This window comes from Rattus norvegicus, chromosome 1 (assembly GCF_036323735.1).
Source record: "Rattus norvegicus strain BN/NHsdMcwi chromosome 1, GRCr8, whole genome shotgun sequence".
NCBI classification, from domain to species: Eukaryota; Metazoa; Chordata; class Mammalia; order Rodentia; family Muridae; genus Rattus; species Rattus norvegicus.
In genome coordinates this window covers 107,664,116-107,683,680 of record NC_086019.1, presented here as the reverse complement: position 1 = coordinate 107,683,680, position 19,565 = coordinate 107,664,116, and the positions used below count along the sequence as shown (strand labels likewise).

The 19,565-nt window shown below is 45.4% G+C and overlaps 1 protein-coding gene across 1 annotated transcript; it reads left to right on the top strand.

Moving 5' to 3' along the window:
* The first annotated feature begins 764 nt into the window (after positions 1 to 764).
* On the top strand, positions 765 to 19,343 carry Csrp3 (cysteine and glycine rich protein 3). Its single transcript, NM_057144.2, has 6 exons — positions 765 to 858; positions 9,279 to 9,417; positions 14,039 to 14,207; positions 15,753 to 15,885; positions 17,076 to 17,169; positions 19,043 to 19,343. The coding sequence occupies exons 2-6, from the start codon at positions 9,306 to 9,308 to the stop codon at positions 19,117 to 19,119; spliced, it is 585 nt and encodes a 194-aa protein (NP_476485.2). The 5' UTR covers positions 765 to 858; positions 9,279 to 9,305; the 3' UTR covers positions 19,120 to 19,343.
* Positions 19,344 to 19,565: the final 222 nt, after the last annotated feature.

Below are 19,565 nucleotides of genomic sequence, written 5' to 3'. Positions count from 1 at the left end.
ACACACACACACACTCGACTTTAAACACTGCCATCCTACAAGAATTCTTAAGATCCTCCAACCTTGTAGGGTAGTCATCACTGCTTTATTTCTCAAATGAACAAGCTATGCTGTTTTCCATGAAAACACGGATGGCGCATATTTCATTTAAAGCAACACTATGCCCATCTTTTTGAAATTACCATAAGCCATAGTCTAAACCACGAACTAGTCCATTAATCAATAAAGTGACTCAAAACTGAGAGAAAACACTTCTTCATCAGATAAACAGGCCTTTGATGATTAGCTGATGTCAACCCCACCTCCCCTGCACGCCTCCTTGAAGAGATTAGCTAAGTGTGCCAGACCCCCATCACTCTTATTTTTAGCTCTGAGTACTTCTCACAGTGCAGTGACCTGGGACTTGGAATTCCAAAGGGCTCCCAGGCATGGCTCATGACTCATTTGCAGGTAGCCTGTGCTGATTTCCAGAACAGGCAGGACACAGGGGGGAGTGGGGAGTGTTGTAGAAATGATTTTAAATATAAAACCCTTTGTACAAGTCTAAGTCTTCAGTCAGAAACTGTACACTTCACAAACGCATCTCTTGGTGCCTCAGGCAAATGGCAATTAAAATAGAACCCAACTGATATTGTTCTCCGGGAGGCTCCCGGCTGGCATGGGGGGCGGGGGACACAACTAAGGGCTTTGGTCACGGGCTATTTTTGGCAATTGTGTTACTCGTGTCTTATTCACCCTCTCTCCTCAGCCTCCCCACTGCCCTTCCCTCACCGAGCCAAGGCTGGTGACAGCCTTTATATATTTAAAGAGGATAAGAGTCCCCTTACTCAGTTGAGCTGACAGAGACCACACAGGCAGGTAAGTGGATCAAAACAGGCATTTGGGTTGGGATGGCTGACTGACTGGGTGACTGGATGGGATTATATGGAGTTCTATAGAGTGCCTATAGAGTCCTATAGAGTGGAGGTATATTTTATAACCAAGTCCCAGCACCCACTCTGGCAACATAGGAGGAGGATCAAGTTCTATACTTGATCCATAGGTGGACTTAGCAGTTGTTTTGAACTTCCTAAGAGCATGATTGATATTGGGTGGCTGGACTTGGGGGGCATGTGTAAAGGTCTGTGTTTGATTTCCTAGCACGCATAAAACAAAGCTAAATGTAAAGTTGGGAGCAATGGGCATGGGGGTTAATCTGGGTCTAAAGTCACTGTCATAGTGGTGTGGTCCCATCTTCTGAGTCAGATGAGAGGAAAGCAGAGGGAAATAGAGCTCAACAAACGTACACTGCAGTCGCAGGTCAGCGACACAAGAAGGCAATGAGTGGCTCTAAGGAGGGGTCTTGGCCACTTTTCCTTCAAGGGTGTGATATGAACGTAGTGACATTTCTTAAACTCCACAGTACTATATGGTTACAAGGCAAGTGTCAGAGATCTGACAGCACAGAAGAGAACCTTTCCCACCTCAATTCATAAAACGTTTCCACTCAAGGTATGGGTGAATGAACGGGATCCCAGATTCGTTTTTTTAAAATAGATACGCACCAATGATGTTTGGCCTCAGGCATGCTTTTAGCCATTTAAAATTCATCAAAACTGGTCCTAAAGAAGACATCGTGATGCTGAAAATTCATTAAACCCTCTTATTTAATGGGAAAATGAATGCCTTGCCTGTGGTGATTCCCAGTATTTTCCCCAGGTCTTACTCAAGGTTTTCTTTTCAATAGCCACTCAATGAGAAGCCATGATTTTAAGCAATGGCTGAAATGCTGTGCAGACCAAAGCCACCACCTCTGATATCTGTTCTGGCCCTTAGTCAGGGTGGTGAGCCCTCCACGGAAGAGCAAAGTAACCATTGGAGGAGCTCACCTAATTGTAGTGTGGTAGGATGCCAGTTAATAAACAGTATGGACTGCCTCCTATCTCAGGGCTAGGGTGGATGGAGGCATAAGCCAGGAAGCCTACTAGGGGTATATGGGTACTCTACGTCCTCAGTTTATTTTGGGGACTGAGTGTTAAGGGAAACAAGGTAAGCTGAACACGCTAGGCTGTTTTTTACAAAACAAAGACCAGGGGTATATCATATGAAGCCAGGCTATGGCCATCTGCATGAAATTACCACAGCCCTCTCAATTACAAAATGCACCACCATTCAACCAGTTCATTACAATGTGTGTAAAACTGCTTTATGTCCCAGAAAATGTGGAGATTTTCCTGACTTGGCTTTGGTTTATTTCTGCGTAACTCTCTCATCGGTGCTCAGTGTTAGTAACCCTCGTGGTTAGGAGGAGGAGGTATAGCTGAGCCAGGGCATAGTGTCTGCCATAAAAAATACCTGTCAGAGGCAAGAGAGCACAAGGGAGAGGGTGAGAGGCTGGATGGAGGCAGAGGCTGAATGGGATGAAAGGCTAGATGGGAGCAGAGACTGGATGGGGTAAGAGGCAGCCTTGGGGGCAGGGTGAGAGGAACAAGTGGCAGCACACAACAGGTGAACCAGAAGGGCCTCACCCAGAAAATGGAGACAGAGCCATGATGGATGCAAACTCTTAACTCTTGGGAACCATAGGAAGAAAAGCAAAGTAAACAGAGGCAAAGGTTCACATCACAACTCTGAATATCTCTTAGGCACCCAATTTTCACTTTCAGGACAGTAAAATGCAAGGATGACCACCTCCAGGGGATTTGTGTGGGCTAAATAAGATTCGGAGAAGTACTTTACGAATTTAATGTAGCTGCATGCATCAATGAAGCCTTTCAGAAAGGGTGCTGAGCCTTCTCTTCTCTGTGAGGTAGGAGACGATGACAAAGGCTGGCAGTCAGAGTGGCTAACAAGCTGGTCAGTGGTGAAAGGCGATGAATGTGTTTGTTAAGAGGACAGATACAGGCCTAGGCGTGTCGCACACAGGAAATATAACTCCAGGCAGGCAGCCTTCCAAGCACGAGCATGCTGCCCAGATGTCTGGGAGTACTCACTGTATAGAGGGCTGGGAGGCAGGTCCAAAGAGAAATATGATTCCTGCCTAGGTGGAAACTGAATGTCTCTCCCAGGGAAGGAAGCAGCAAGAGAAGCAGGGAATGTGTTGGAGCCCTGAAGCCCAGGGCCTATGCAGAGCTTCACTAAGGTAATTGTTGGATCAACAGTGACCAGCATCTACTGCTGCCTACCTGCTCTCATGAAATCGCAGAACATGTAAGGGCTTCTTTAGAGTCTCAGACAGTCCTGGAAGAGTCATTCTGTAGGGGAAGAAACTAAAGTTCAAGGAACTGCAGCCCTCACACGGGGTCACATAGCCGAAAGCAGCAGAACCACGATGTGATAAGGGTACAGTGTGGTCTTTAAAGCACAAAGGTCAATGCAGAACTGAGAACAGAAATAAGAGATAATTTCAGAGTAGGGTACTACAATTGCGCATTATGGTCTCTCAAATCACATGTCCACCATGTCTGAGAGCCAACATTCATGATTATTTCTAAGCACCGAGGGCTTCCAAGGTTTTATAAAAGGTGGTGGTGGAGAGACTTCACACATACACCTGGTTTATAAGATCAGGAGGAAGCCACCCACTGCCCTTGACTCCTACTGTAGGAGCAAAAACGGCAAGCTTCTCCTCAGCCACAGTATGGGACTCTGTATGGGTCTGCTTTCCTTCAAAGCCCTGGTGATTGGCAAGTCAAGCTCAGCGAGAGCATCAGAGAGGTAGAGTGGGCTGTGGGCCAACTCAGTCAATGATACAAACAGCCCGGGATGCAAGCAGACACTCCCCTGTGCTAGCCACACATGGGTGGCTGAGATTCTAAATGCTGGAGAAACAGTTGATTTGTGGTCTGAAATGAATATTCATGGAGGAGGAAAAAAAAGAGAGAGCTTTGCTTGTTTTGCAAAAATAGATTCAAACACTGTACAGCAAATCACACCAATCAACCATCATGCTACTCTAAAGGCAACAAAAATCACTGGATCCTTGTGTGCGCCAAGAATGTGTATGCAGTACACCATTATTACCTTCAGCCTTCTGGGACAAACCTGCTCATTTTGACATCCGTGGGGGCTGTGCTCAGGAGTCTGAGCTGTGTGCCCCAGATCAGATTGCTAGTGTTCTGAATGTGGCTTTAGTTCTTTCGAAAGCCTGTGCCTTTTCACACTCTGCTGTCTGTCTTGCTGAATAAAGAGAAGAGATGGCACTCAAGAGGGGACGCTGCCAAGCAGCATTTCTGCAAAGAGAGGCTTCTAGAGTTCACAGTTCACAGTTCACAGTTCACAGTTCAGTTTCAGGGCTTGAAGGGCTCTGGAAGATGCTTCGCTGCATTCTAGTCACATAGATGTCCATCCCCAAAGGAGATGAGAATCAACAATAAAAGAGACTTCCAGCTCTGGAAGAGAATTTTCCATGTTTGAACACCACTGTATTCCTGGGATGCCCCTTACGTTACCAGGTTGAAGTCCCCAGGACTCCTCTCATCAATGTCCCATAAAGAGACAATGGATCTGTAAGATTCCCACCAGATGAGACACTTGGTCACTGGAAGTGCTCAATCACGTCTGCCTCCTGGAAGACATGTTGCAGCAGAAGTTTGCATAAGGGTCAAGTTAATTAGCCTTTTAAATGCAGCTCTCCCATTTATTGGCTGTGTGATCGTGGTCGAACTCTGTCTAGCTTTCTGTATAATTTTCTCATCTCCAATTTAGGAATGACACAATTTGCGGTGTTGGGCTGCTGTAATATGTGAGATGTATTGATGCAAACATGAACAGTGGTTGGCATCCGTATGGGAGCACAGCTCTGGAGTCAGAGAGTGGAGCTCCAGCCTAGCCAGGGGAGTTAGGACAGGGATGTAAATTCCCCAAGTATGCATTTCCCTACCTGAAAAGTTGATTTCAACAGCATCTGCCTGGAAGAGTTCCTGGTTGTGAGTTACGACAATGCCTGCTCCAAGAGCTGTGCTCTAGAACCTTTCACGTGAGTGGCGATTTCCGAGATAGTACTAACTCTGTCACAGAGTCCAGGCAGGGCTCCTATGAGGACTTTGTCTCAGTCAGTTCAACTCACCGTGTGGAGACTTGTGTTAGAATTAGCTGGTGAGCCGGCAGTGAGCTGAACAAGTTACTGAGCTGCTGGAGGTCTCTGCTCCAACTCTTGGCTTAAGCACGGCTCCCAGATTTTTAGCCATCCACCCATCCACCCGTCTGCCCGTCTGTCCGTCCGTCTGTCCGTCCATCCATCTATCCATCCATCCTTCCACCCACCCTGCCTACCTGCCTGCCTGTCTGTCTGTCTGTCATCTACTTTTGGTTTTTCAGGACAGAGTTTTTCTGTGTCCAGGCAAGCTGTCCTAGAATTCACTCTGTAGACCAGACTGTCCTCTAACAGAGATTGCTTCTACCTCCCTAGTGCTGAGATTAACTGTGTGTACCACCATCACCTAGCTGTCTTCCAGATTTTTAAATGGACTCTAAGAAGTAACACAACCACGAAATGCTATTTGTGTCTACCCCACTTTGTCCTAGAGTACTATCTTTCAGTTTTATAGTTGCAGGGGGTAGGTAGGAAGAGAAAGAGAAAGTAGGAGGAAGAAGAGGAAAAGAATGGAGGGAAGAAGAAAGGAAGGGAATCCAGAATACTGGCCAGTGAACAGTTTGGATTTATTTTAGCAAAATCAGATGGCGTGTGACAGTTTAGAGCAGAAGCAGAACCAGTTAGAACTTACATTCTGTTACTGAGTATCATACAGTTAACAGTGTGGCAGCACTGGGGACTGAAGCAATTCTCTGAGTACTTCCCAAAGAGCTCTCATTTTGGAAAGGATACTAAAGATCAAAGAAGCTAATGGCTTTCCTGGACCACAAAGCTTTAAGGGAGCTAGAGAGTAGATCCAGATCTGATCCCACTGACTCACTATAGAGAATTCCCATTTAGTGATAATTCCTTTTCACAGAACTATTATTTAAGAAGCCCATTCAAGACCAGCTCTCAGTGGGATTAGAGTAGCCAAGACTATCCAACCTGTCCCCAGCTAGTATGGCAGCCCTCGCCTTCCACCTCATCCTTATTAATTCTTGTCTCCCTTTTCAACTCTGACCCATGACTTGCCTATGGCAACAGCAACCTCAGGAATAGTCCCAGAAAGCAGTGCCAGGCGGTGTGATGGTGACCCTGGTGATAAACAGTGCTGAGTGACAATCAGGCCTATTTTGGTGTCCCACCTTCAATGACCCTTGCCAGTTCCAAGTAACACTGATAAACAAATGGCCCATCTCTTGATACTGTGCCAAGGTAAATACTCTTCCTGAGCCCAGTTCTGGGTGTTGAAACACAGCTATTCCGAAGCAATGCAGAAGCCAAAAAGGTCATTTGTAAGCCAGGACCTAAGTGTGTTTTCAAATCTCAGTGACTTAATTAGCCCAGGTGTAGTGTCTGAGGAACCTGCAATAGAGAAAACAGTCACAGCTCAACACTGCTTTCAGTTCCCACCATATTTCCACAGCCTTCACAAAGGTCCTGTGCACAAGAAGATATTAACATTTATTTTCTTCAAGTTCAAGGGATAAATGACAATCAGAACCCATGTTTTCTGATTCAGGACACAAATAATACCTCTACCTTTTGGGTCATGAGTGGTGGAAGAAGAACTCGAATACATTGTCCTTGAGTAGCTTCCATTGCATGTTTGTCCCCTTCTTCAGGAAGGGGTGTGCATCTCTTAAGTGACCCTTTCTGTGTTTCTATGTTGGGTTTTGTGTCCTGATGGATGTAAGATGTAGAGTTGTGATCACTTACAAACAATGTTGTTGGTGCATTAGCTGGTGAGGAGGTATTATATGTAATCTTACCCTTGTTTTATAAAGTATGCTCAGGCAAATGCATGAATGCATGTGTACACACACACACACACACACACACACACACACACACACTCCCAAGAGGCACATCAGTCTCCCATTAAACTTGCTGGGCATGCCGATGGAGTCACTGGTAATATGAAATGAGAAATGTGACCCGGGGTTGTTTTCACAGACAATTTCCACATCATTCATTCCACAGGGTCACTGTCATGTTCTCGTACATCTCTTCTGTTTGCATTACGTTGAAACTCGCGATCAAAATAAACATGATCGCAATCCCACAATTCTGCTCTTTTCTAGAAAATGTATTATCTTTTAGAAGTGAAGGGTGGATCCGGGAAAAAGAAATTGGCTGAGCATTAGCCCTAAGTGTTTGCGTTTTACGTAGCCATCTTGGCTGAAAATGAGTATGCTGGACAATTTTCAAAATTCGTTCCAACCCAAGCGTCTATAGTTTGAACGGAGTCCAATAGAAATACGTAGGCTCTTTTTGGAGATGTGAAGTTATTATGCCTTTTTGTTTAATTCTTAAATCTTCTTGAAACGCTCTCCCCCCTTTTTGTTTTCTATCTGCTGGACTCTTGTTCACCCTTAAAACTATCTGAATGTGGCCCCTTCTGTGTCTGTGTGACTCACAGCTCTCTGTCATCTGAGTTACCGTAACAGTCTAGTCCAAGGTGTTCTGACTCCTGTCTTCTTTCTTCACTAGAACATGGGCTTCTCAACGCCAGGGGACACAACTCGCCATTTTTCTATGTTCTCACCTAGATTCATCACTCAGTACCCAGTACAGTGTACCACAGAGGCAGGTAGTAAGCTCGCAGTGAGTGAATGAACAGATGAATGGATGCAGACTTGATTCCAGCCTTTCATCTCACTCTTTCTGTTCCTCTGAGTCAAATCAATGGCAGAACAGAAACTCCTATGAAATGTTTCCTTTTCCTTTGAAGTTGTTTCCTAAAATTTTTTCTAAAGAAACAAGAGAAGACAGAGAGGAGACTTGGGCTGTTCTCTGACCTCTGACAGGAAAGGCATTTCAGGGGGTGCTCAGATAGGGACTGTCTCCTCAGCTCAGGGTCAGGTTCAGTGGTCTGTTTTCTGTTTACTTTCTGTTTCTTAGCAAAAGCTGTCATTGTTATGAGACACAACCCAGAGAGCTGACCCAAGAGGGCTTAGCGCTAATCACAGTTATTAAAGGAAGGCAACTGTCTTCCCAGAAGGGAAAGGGAAGGCCAGAGCAGCCTCAGATGGTGGCATGATAGTGCTCAGTGTCTAAAAAGTCAAAGGATCCTGGGAAAGTCCAGTCCCTGGGCAGACAACAGGGCTTCATACATGGACTGAGTATCAGCAGCTTAATTCAGCTTTGCTCTAAGGAGACTAAAAACTCGGGTTCGCACTTACAGCCCCGCACATGCACATTGTGGCTTACTCTTTATCAGCATTTCTTTTTCTTTTCTTTTTTTTTTTTTTTTTGGTTCTTTTTTTCGGAGCTGGGGACCGAACCCAGGGCCTTGCGCTTCCTAGGTAAGCGCTCTACCACTGAGCTAAATCCCCAGCCCCTATCAGCATTTCTTAAACTTCCTCCTCCAGTGAAAAGCTGAGTGAAGAGAGGTGTGGCTATAGGCAGAATGTGTCTCAAAGGTGCAGGGGGACAGGTCAGTACCATCTGCCATGAGTCTCCTGAGGTCTGAAGTCTCTTCCCACACACTGAATCACCTGGTCCCCTAACAACACCCCAAGGAGAAGTGTCTGGGATCAGTAGCAAAAAAGCGCGGCTCCCCCTCTAGATGCACATAGCATGCTGAGGGCGGGTGGCTGAGAGACAGCAGAGTCTCTCTTGCCAGATTGCTGAGCTGCTAGAGCACTGAACTGTACGGCTGGAAATGGTTTTCTTCGACAACAGACACGTCGCTATTTACCTCATTTGTATTTGCCAACTGGATGAGCTAAGACTGTAAGACACTATGCAGCATCCACACTGCCTGCTCTGTGGTATTCCAAACCAGAACCTTCACTGTATCTATACAGATTTAAGGTGGTCAGGGTAGAGTTGAGCCGCCAAGAACATGTCATGTTCAGAAGCTAAGCCCACTTCCGATGTGATAACTTTCAAACTTCAGATGACGAAATGTAGTATTAGCATACAATTTTATGTGCATAAGACTAGAGGTCTATTCCTTCTAGTAACCCTGGGAGATACACAGGGACAGATGTCTCTGGCATTTAACAAAGGGGGGGCTGAGCTGATTTGATAAATAGATTTCTCAAAGCCTTCAGGGTCTGAACCTATTTGTTGAGGGTGGCCATTTGTTGAATGAGCGAATGAGAGAGTGACTGAATGAACCAGGCTGTCCCCTGGTCCTCAGAACACTGTACTTCTAGGTCAGTTTCCCCTTGATGTCATCTAAACCTAGGGTATTTGCTTTATGTCCTCTTAGATTGACTTTGGCCCCTGAGTCTTCACCATGCCGAACTGGGGTGGAGGTGCAAAATGTGGAGCCTGCGACAAGACGGTTTACCATGCAGAAGAAATCCAGTGCAATGGGAGGAGCTTCCATAAGACCTGTTTCCACTGCAGTGAGTTGGACAGACCCTATGGGGATTGGGGCACGAGTGCCACAGGGGGCTTCAGAGTTCTCATTTAGTCCTACTATTGTCTGTCAGTGGCTCTCATGCTGTGGGCAGCATGTAGGAGCATGGCCAGGAAGCTGTGAGAAATGCTACCAGTGGACTCCACGAGGATCAGGCATAGTGCTCCCTCGAGCACTTTCTCTAATCATGCACCAGTTCAGTGTCGCTCTCACCAAGCTCAAAGTCAGGACAAGTGGGTCTGGCCCTGCTCTCTGTGACATTTTCCAAAGTGTGATTTAGCAGAGAAAGGAAACTAACAGTTGTCTGGAGCCAAATTAGATTTGACCCTTTGCGTGGCTCCGGTCAGCTGTCAGCAAAGGCAGCTGTGGTTGGTCTTCCCCAAGAAAAGACTTAGGTCAGGCAGTGGGCAGCGATTCCATTTGCGTAAATGTTGGGCTTAGGCACAGGAACTCCTTGAAGGAACCCTTTACCAACAGCTGCCAGACAGATTTACAAATGCCCAAACTGAGGGAGCTCTGAGCTACTGTGATTTTACCCGAGGGTCTGTCATGTGACTTTGGTCAGGTCATTTCTCATCTCTAATCCCAGGTGGCAAGTAGAGTGAGGACTAAGGGATAGTACTTAGTCCTTTTCTGGGAGAGATGGGCTATGGCTTTGAGATAGCCACTTACTGTCTCTGCTTCTAGGTTAAAGCTTTTGATAGTTCCCAGGCTAGCTTTGTTCAGTATCTGGCAGGATCCATTAGCCGGATCAGCTCTAACCCTTATGTCCCACCCTAGTGGTTGCAAACAGAACTTCAGTGCCCAAGTTCCAAGTATGAGGTTGAGAGCTATATACTCCAAATGCATCTGCCAGAAACACTGACACGCTGTGTTCTCAGCTGCAGTTCTGTGGTCCTCCCCTTCTTAGCAAACATATTTATAGAGGAAAAGAAGGGTTGGCGACTAGGTTGACAAGCTTCCTGATACTTTGGGTTTTAATGACGGGCAATTATCTTTTAAGTCTTATACGTCCCTCATATCCACGGTTCGTTTACAACTATCTAGAACTTATTTTCCATTCCACAAACCTTTTGATATTTCTCTAAAAACAGCTAGTGTTCTTTAAAGTAAATAGAGTTGGTAAGAACACTGGAATTAAACCAATGGTAAGGTTTGAGTCTAGGCTTTTCCATTCACTGTGTCACTTGGGAAGTTGTTTTACCATGGTGGGCCTCAGTTTCTCTATCTATAAGATGAAGATGGATTTTTCGATGGTTTATTATAGGAGAAAACTGGGGCCCTATAGCTGGAAAGTCATCCTTCCAGCTTTTGTCTTGCTTTTGTTAATTAATGTTGATGCTGGCATAGGAGGTGGAGTGGATGGAAGCTTCTCACTGGGGATTGTCTTGACTTCTGCCAAGACAGATGATGGCTATGCTCAATGGAGCCACAGAAGGCTTTGAGCACTTGATAGCCTGTCCCATTTGCCCCCAGCCCATAGGTGGAGCTTCAGTTGTGTGGCAGAGGGCCCCGGGGAGAGGCACACTTTTCTATATAATTTCCAAGAGATTTACTAGATTCCAGCCAAGTGTCAGCTTATCCTATCAGTGTTGTTCTTTCTTCTAGATAGACTCCAGTACTGAGTCCTCTACTTTAGTCTCTCCAAAAGAGCTACATGTAAACCATAAAACATTCCATAGTACTCACCCTGTAACCATATATGTAACATTCCACACTAGTCATCATTTTATAAGTATACCGATAAGGGACTAGGTAAAAATCAATGTTGAAATATCTCATTTAACACAATGTATATGAGATATTTGTCCAATATATGCCTCATTACTCATGAGCTATTTTCTTTTAGTGTTCTCACTGTTTGAAGTTGGGTGTGATTTTGTGAGCATGATAATATATCACACATAGCTGGTTGCCATGGTACTGGACAGCACAGTTTTCTACTGCTGTGTACTAAAGTTCTTCAGGGGTCAGAAGGGGACAGCAGGATGGTTTAGTGGGTAAAGGGTGTTTGTTGCCAAGACTGATGATGACCTAAGTTCAATCCCTGGGACCCATATGGCAGAAGGAAAGAAACAATTCCTTCAGATTAACACACACACACACACACACACACACACACACACACACACACACACACACACACTAAATAAAATATAATAACATGCTTTTAAAAAGCTCTTTGGAAGCCAGAATTGGCCAGGAACTGTGAGGTTCTCTTTACAAGCTGTCATGGAGAGCTGAGAGGTAGAACCAGGTAAGTCACAGGAAGTAAGGTCAGCGCCAGTTCTAAAATTCAATGCTGTGTACCAGAGGAAGTCACTGATATCTAATGACAAGTAAATTTACTCCATCAGTCACTCATCAGACATGCAGACCTGGGCCCTCTGTTGCGGTCTGGACATGTTAAGTTAGAAAATCCCTATCTTCTGGAATTCAGCATCTAAACCACTAGCAAATATGTTAGCAACTGTGGAGGGTGGAAACCGATGGCAGCAAGATCAGACAAGGGTCTCAGACTTTTATGCCTCAGTGTAAGACATTTCCCCTAAATTACTCTTCAAAGAAAGAAAATCTTGTCTTTATCCAAAGCATTTAAAAGTCTCTCATGCTATTGGACACTCTCTCAACGACTTAATTATTTTTTTTTGCAAAGATTTTTAACCAATAGGTACTTGAATAAATTCTCTCCCATACTCCCATCTTCCAGTCTCGACAACCTTTAGCCCCTGAACCATTCTACTTCATTGGCAATCTCAGCTCCTCCTTTCATTCCTGTCTCAATTGCACTATTTTTTTTTTAACAACAAAGCAATCACTTCAGAAATACATTATTAACCTGCCACAATCTCACCTGGGCCAAACTACTTACAAAGCCCACTTGGAGAAATTGTTGTTTTAAAGAAACGATTAGAAAGAATACACATGACTTATTATTTCTCAGGTTATGATCTCACTTAAAGACCATTGCTATAAGCACTTAGTGGTCACTATTGCAAAGCGCTATGGCATTTCATTGAGTTGTGGAAACATTTTTTTAAAGATTTTTATTTATTTTATGTATGTGAGTACAGTGCTGCTGTCTTCAAACACACCAGAAGGGGGCATCAGATCCCATTACAGATGGTTGTGAGCCACCATGTGGTTGCTGGGAATTGAACTCAGGACCTCTGGAAGAGCAGTCAGTGCTCTTAACCGCTGAGCCATCCCTCCAGCCTGAGTTGCAGAAATTCTTTACACTTTTCACTGCCTATGTGTTACGGCGGGTAAGAGGCTGTACGTGTTGAGATTGTTTGCATACTGTAGCCTCCTGGTCAGGGGACAAAGAAGGGCTGCCTGTCAAGGCTCAGATATCGAGCTAAGTGAACATGAGCTGTTCAGAGATGTGCAATCAGCTGTCTCAGAAATGAGGGGCTGAAAGGAGGATGCCAAGAAACAATGGAATCCCCCAGTTTGTGTGAGATAAGGGACAAACAGCGTTTCCAAGTCAGTTTACTCTTCATGTGTATTATTAAGTATTATTAGATGATTTAACTTTTTCATTTGCATCTCTAAAAGTCCCACCCTCAGGGTTGCTTGTATAACTCAACAGTAGACAGCTTGGCTAGTATGCCTGAGGCCCTCAGTTAAATTCCTCACACCATACGCATACGTGCACACACGCAATCATGCACGAAGACCTTTCAAGTTTGAAAAACAAATCTTTTGTAAACTTCATCTTGGATTAGTTATCTTATATTTGGAGACAAATGACACAAGGTGAGTAGTACACAGTGACCAGGCAGCTTGAGCCAATGGGAGACCGAGGGGACCAGTGAGTCACCTGTGTCCCTTCCTCCCCACCCCTAATTCCACAGTGTTCTTCAGAAACTTTGATGAAGGACAGTGATGGTGCATGCCTTTAATTCTAACATTTAGAAGGCAGAGGCAGGTCAATCTCTGTGAGTTCAAGGCTAGCCTGGTCTACAGAGCTAACTCCACGACAACTAAGGCTACATAAAGAAATCCTGTCTCAAAAAATAACAAATATCTATCTATCTATCTATCTATCTATCTATCTATCTATCTATCTATCTATCGGGACCAAAGTATCTATCCATCTGTCTGTTTGTCTATCTATCTATCTATCTATCTATCTATCTATCTATCTATCTATCTATCTATTTATCTAGACGGATAGATACTTTGGTCCCTATAGATAGATAGACAGACAGACAGATATACAGATGGATAGATACTTTGGTCCCTATAGATAGATAGATAGGTAGATAGACAGACAGATAGACAGGTAGATAGATACTTTGGTCCCTACCCCCTAACTTCCCTGACACCATTCAGCATGATTCACTTGTTGGTCAGAAGCCCTGTTGTGAGAAGGTCCAAGGCTACATACTTTGGTGGCAGTGTTTTCTGCCCCTTTTCCAGTTGGGTAGGCCAAACATAGCTTGCCTTTTCTCTAAACCCCTTTCCTCATCTGCAAAAACGAGGACTCTCTTGAGAGTGACTAGGAAAATTCTCTGGCTATTTCTGGGACACTGAGCATCATGTACAGAAGAGAGGGATGGGGAGCTCAATTCTAACTCTCTGACTTTCCCTTTTCTCTGCAGTGGCCTGCAGGAAGGCTCTGGACAGCACCACAGTGGCAGCTCATGAGTCAGAGATCTACTGTAAGGTCTGCTATGGGCGCAAGTATGGCCCCAAGGGGATCGGGTTTGGACAAGGCGCTGGCTGCCTCAGCACAGACACCGGCGAGCACCTTGGCCTGCAGTTCCAACAGTAAGTTACTGCCATGCTTCTTGGTTCTCTGTGACTCTCCAATTATCAAGATGGTTCATTCTGTTTCCATAGCAACATTTTCCAGAAGTGGGAGAATGGACTCTATTGTTGACTTGCCAACAATAGGAACGCTCGGTCTGACCAACTCCTAACAATGTGTTGTCTCTCTGGAGACTTTCTTTAAATTATCTGTCTTTCTAAAGGGCAATTACTTTTACATGATGGTTCTTGGTTTGCATGTCAAGAGAAAACTAAGACTGTACAGATGTTTCATTATTTGGCCTTTGTAAACTGCATGGAGTCTCTTTTCTTCACCCCGGAGAGCTTCTGTGTAAATCACATAAATGCAGCAGGAAAGCAATGGTCCTCTGTGTGCTCGCTATGAACGATTTCTTTCTTAGGCTGTAAGATGAGTAATGTTTGCAATGCAAGGTCTGGGGATGAGCCTCTGAAGGAAAGAATCAATTCTAATGCTTTTGTGGGCCTCCTTGATTGTCTGCAGCCCATACATAGTGCAGATGCTCCCCATCCCCAACACAACCTGAAGGGTGTGGGAAATCACAATGGCCACTGTCGGCTCAGTCTCCATCCCCAATCCTCGAATTCACTGTTGATCACCACTGACCACCATCCAGAACTGAAAACAGTCTGATGGGGCTGATCCCCTATGGTGATTAGCCAGAAAGATTAGCTCAACTGTGCAAGCCCCTCAGAGAGCACTTTGTCATTTGGTCCCTTAGGAAGAGAATCATCTACTATAGAACCTGGAAAAGTCCTGGGATGTGTGCTCACTGCTAAAAGGGATCTCCCCACCCCTTTATTTTTCTCATTACTCTCAGTCCCAGCTGGAGACCTTTCGTTAAAGACAAGGGTGTGATGCTAGCTGCACTCTCTGTTTCGCATCATTTAAAGTCCATTTTCTGCCATCGGGAAAACAGTGAAAAGTCTTAGGAGACCAGGGTTTCTTCCTAGCTCCACCAGCAGGAGATGCTGACTCTTCCTGTCTGTCGGTCCCTCTCTTCCCATTATCCAACACCGGTAAGGCTCAGGGGACACCAAGTATAAGGGGACATCAAAGAGTACATATGCAGGGCGTGGCATCTTTTCCTCTATGCTCTGAAGGGGACGGCGACTTTGGGATGAATAAGAAGAGGTCAATTGGAGTTATAGGTAACAGATTTCACCACTCGGATAATCAGCTGGCTCCATGATCGTACAGAAAAATCTGAGGGACAAAGCAAACCAACAAGTGCACAGCAATAGCAACACATGAACGTGTACCGAACACTCACCAACGTGTGAAAGCAAAGGTGTAAAACCATTCAAACTGACCCACATTGGCCCACCCACACCGACAGAGGTTGTGTTCAGTGCTGCAACGCAGTCATCATTCTTAACCTGCCCAACAACTGGGACAGGTCCCATGATGACCCCCACTTTCCAGATGAAGAGAAAGAGGCACAGTACAGTGAGGTATGTCACACGAGACACAATTTTTATAGTGTGTGCCGAGGAAGGTCTTCATTTAATTTATGCTTCCTCCAGATCCCCAAAGCCAGCACGTGCAGCCACCACGAGCAACCCTTCCAAGTTCTCTGCGAAGTTTGGAGAATCAGAGAAGTGCCCACGATGCGGAAAGTCGGTATATGCTGCTGAGAAGGTCATGGGAGGTGGCAAGGTGAGGATGTTTGGCTGAGCCAAATCTCAGATTCTCCACTAGGTTCGTGGGAGAATTGAAAGTGGGGACTGTGGGTGGGGGCCACAGCCTTCATCCTCCTTAGCTCCCACAACCTGTTCAGAAACCACACATTTCCTAGTTTCGTGATTGTTACCTAGTGCTCTTTGAGAACTACAACTAGTATACTTCGTCACCATAAGAATTAGTGTACTGGGGGTGGGGAAGGCATACTCTTATCTTCATGGACACAAAGGTGCAAATGTCCTTCTTCCTCCCCCTATAATTCTGTGCCCACTCCCTCCGGAGGCGTCTGGTCTGGAAATCCACCAGCGCTGTCTATCTCAGGCTGATTTCTGCTACTACACAAGTTTACTTGTAGGTGTCCTGGCATGTGGGAAAGTCATCAAACATACACAGAAATGTGACTGCCCTGAGGATTCTGTTTAAAGCCTGAAGTCAGGGTGTTCACCAAAGAAACTGGACCTGGGTAGAGGGTGTGTTAATTCTAAATATGGAGAGGGGAGCCTTGAAGGAATCTAACTTGAAGCTTAGGGCTGTTCCCACACAAAGACCAGCCATTTGTAGACACACAAGAACCAATGGGCCATGCCTGACCAGACAATGATGTGTGTGTGTGTGTGTGTGTGTGTGTGTGTGTGTGTGTGTGTGTGAGAGAGAGAGAGAGAGAGAGAGAGAGAGAGAGAGAGAGAGAGAGAGAGAGAGGTGGCTTGCAGGAAGGCTAAGCCTTGCACCTCTCTGCTGTCGTAGTTACAGGCAGTGAAAACAAGATTGGCTTTGCCTGAGTAACTGCCTGGCTCCTCACCTCTCACTTTCTGGAAGTTCATATTTAATATAAACATCACCACTGCCTATCAGACAAGTCTTTCTTAACTAGTTTGTCCCCTGGACCTCAGTCACTCTGGGGAAACCCTTTTCTATTGAGTTTATTTTGAAGAATCACACATTCAAATCGTCATTATAAATCCACTGGCAGGGTTCTAAGAATTGCTGGATAAAGCCATCACATCTTATTTTCTTGAAACTCCTGGGATTATTAGTTGAGGGTCCTCTTACATAAGAGAAAGGCCAGGGCAGTGGCGCTGCTTTGTGTGCTGCTGGCCAGTGGACTTGAAACGGAACCACAGTGTGATGCTTGCCTCCCTGATAAATAACCCTCTTGTGACCCCCAGCCCTGGCATAAGACCTGCTTTCGCTGCGCCATCTGTGGGAAGAGCCTGGAGTCCACAAATGTCACTGACAAGGATGGGGAGCTTTATTGCAAAGGTAAGTGGTTTTTCCTAAAGGTCTGAGGAGAGGGGAAGGTGCTTAGAGGCCTGCCTAGGTCTTCCAGGAATCAGGATGCTCAGCTTGGCAGTTTGGGCTCTTGGAAGGAAGCAATACCACCAAAGGAAAATGGTTATAGCCACTGCTCCCAGCTCTGGGCTTCCCTACTGGAAGTCTGCAGACGTTCTGGGGTTTAGGACCACAGGTACCTGGAAGGGAGATGAGGAAAAATGGTGTCCTGCCTTAGGCCTAGACAAACAGCATGGTAATCCTTTAGAAAACCCAAGCATCTCTCTTTTTGTGGGAGACAGATGGGGCGCCTGACTGAGGGGAAGGTCACCCTGTCTCATCTGTATACCTCTCTCCCCTTCTGACATCTGTTTCTGATGTTGCAAGTCACTTAGCAAACACAGGGACCAAACTATCTTTTGTCCTGATTCTTGTAGCCCTGCCCCTCAATCTCTGCCACAATCCCTTGATCCTGTCAGAGATGACAAGGCCTAGCTCCCTCCTGACACCTAGTAAAGCAAGAACATACTAGGGGGCAAAGTTAATTTGTCCTCAACCCTGCAGGATCTCTATTTTGCAGTTCAGAGAAACATCATCACCTAATGACAATGTTCAAAGGCTTGTGGTGGGCAGACAGGAGAGAGTATGTGGGTTGGGTGTGTGTTGAGGGGTAAAGAGGGATTGCTAATTGAGGCAAAGTACCAGGAATAGCAGCATATACCTATAATCCCCACACTGGGATGGATGGCAGAAGCAAATAGATAGTAAGTTAAAGGCTAGGATGGCTTACACAACTGTCTCAAACAGACCTCAAAACCATAGATTGCCAAAACTTTGTCCATGATGACACAGGGCAGGAATCCGCATGCTGTCTAACAGCTATAACACACACAAACACACCCATACGCCCCCCCCCCACACACACACACTAACTTTACATTCCTATCACAGCAGCCCCTCTTTTTCTCATGATCCCCTCATCACATAGCCCCTCCCCCACCTCCCCTTCCCTTCTCTGAGAAGGGAGAGGCCCCACTATGGGTATCACTCCACCTTGGCACATCAAGTCACAGCAGGATTAGGAACATTCTCTCCCATTGAGGCTAGAGAGGCAGCTTAGTTTGGGGGATATGATTGAAGGTAGGTAACAGAGTCACAGATAGCCCCTCCTGTAGTTGTTGGGGTCCTGAAGACCAAGCTGCACATCTGCTATGGGTGTGTGGGGCCTAGGTTAATTGACTTTGTTGGTCTTTTTGTGGAGGTCCTATCCCCTTCAGGGCCATTGATCAACTTCCACAAGACTCCCAGAGCTCTAATATTTGGTTGTGGTTCTCTACGTCCATTTCCAATATCTATCTATCTATCTATCTATCTATCTATCTATCTATCTATCTGTCATCCATCCATCCATCCATCCATCCATCCATCCATCCATCCATCCATCCATCCTATCTATCTATCCATCTATCTATGGACATAGATATAGATATATTTGTGCTTGAAGGGGAATCTGGTTGTGGGAAGGGGTCTCCCAGGAAGAGAAACAGCAACCTCTTCGGAAGGACATTATAGTACATTACAGGATCTGTAAGCATTTCTGACTGCCTGGAGGGCATGGCAGGGTAGAAGGCTGGGCAGGCAATTCTAGCTGGTTCTTGTGGACTATTGTACCAGAAAGTGTCAGTAACACCGTGAAGCGCAAAGACGTAAGCAAAGACTATTAGCAAATCTAAATACAGCTTTGTTTTTTTAAAAACCAAATTTACCCAATGGTTACCACTGGCAAGTAAAAAGAATGATGTTCAGGAGTGACCTAAAATAGCAATGCTAATCAATATATTCTCTCTTATTTTCTGGTTCGCAGTTTGCTATGCCAAAAATTTTGGCCCCACAGGCATTGGGTTTGGAGGGCTTACACACCAAGTGGAAAAGAAGGAGTGAAACGGCGTGCTTTCTCACAGCCCTGCTAGTCAACAGCAGGGCTGAGTGACCCCATAGATGTAACTTGGCCCCGCAGCCTCCTTTGTAGCTGGACAGCATTTCTCTTCAGAAGCAGTCATAGGCTGCACTGACGTAACAAGAGACCACCGGAAATGGAATCTGCAAAAGATGCTTCATTATTTACTATTTTTGGGGTGGGAGAGACAATAAACGTTTTAATGGTACCATCTCTCTCTGTCTCCTTTAAAGAGAGGGGAAGGCTTGGGGCAGGGAGGGGGAGAAAGAGGGAGGGAGAGAGGGAGGTAGGGAGAAAGAGGAGAGGGGAGAGAGAGAGAGGGGGGGGAGGGAGAGACATACATACATACATACATACATACATACATACATACATACATACATACAGACATACAGACATACAGACTAGTTTTTAAAAACCAGCCGCAAAG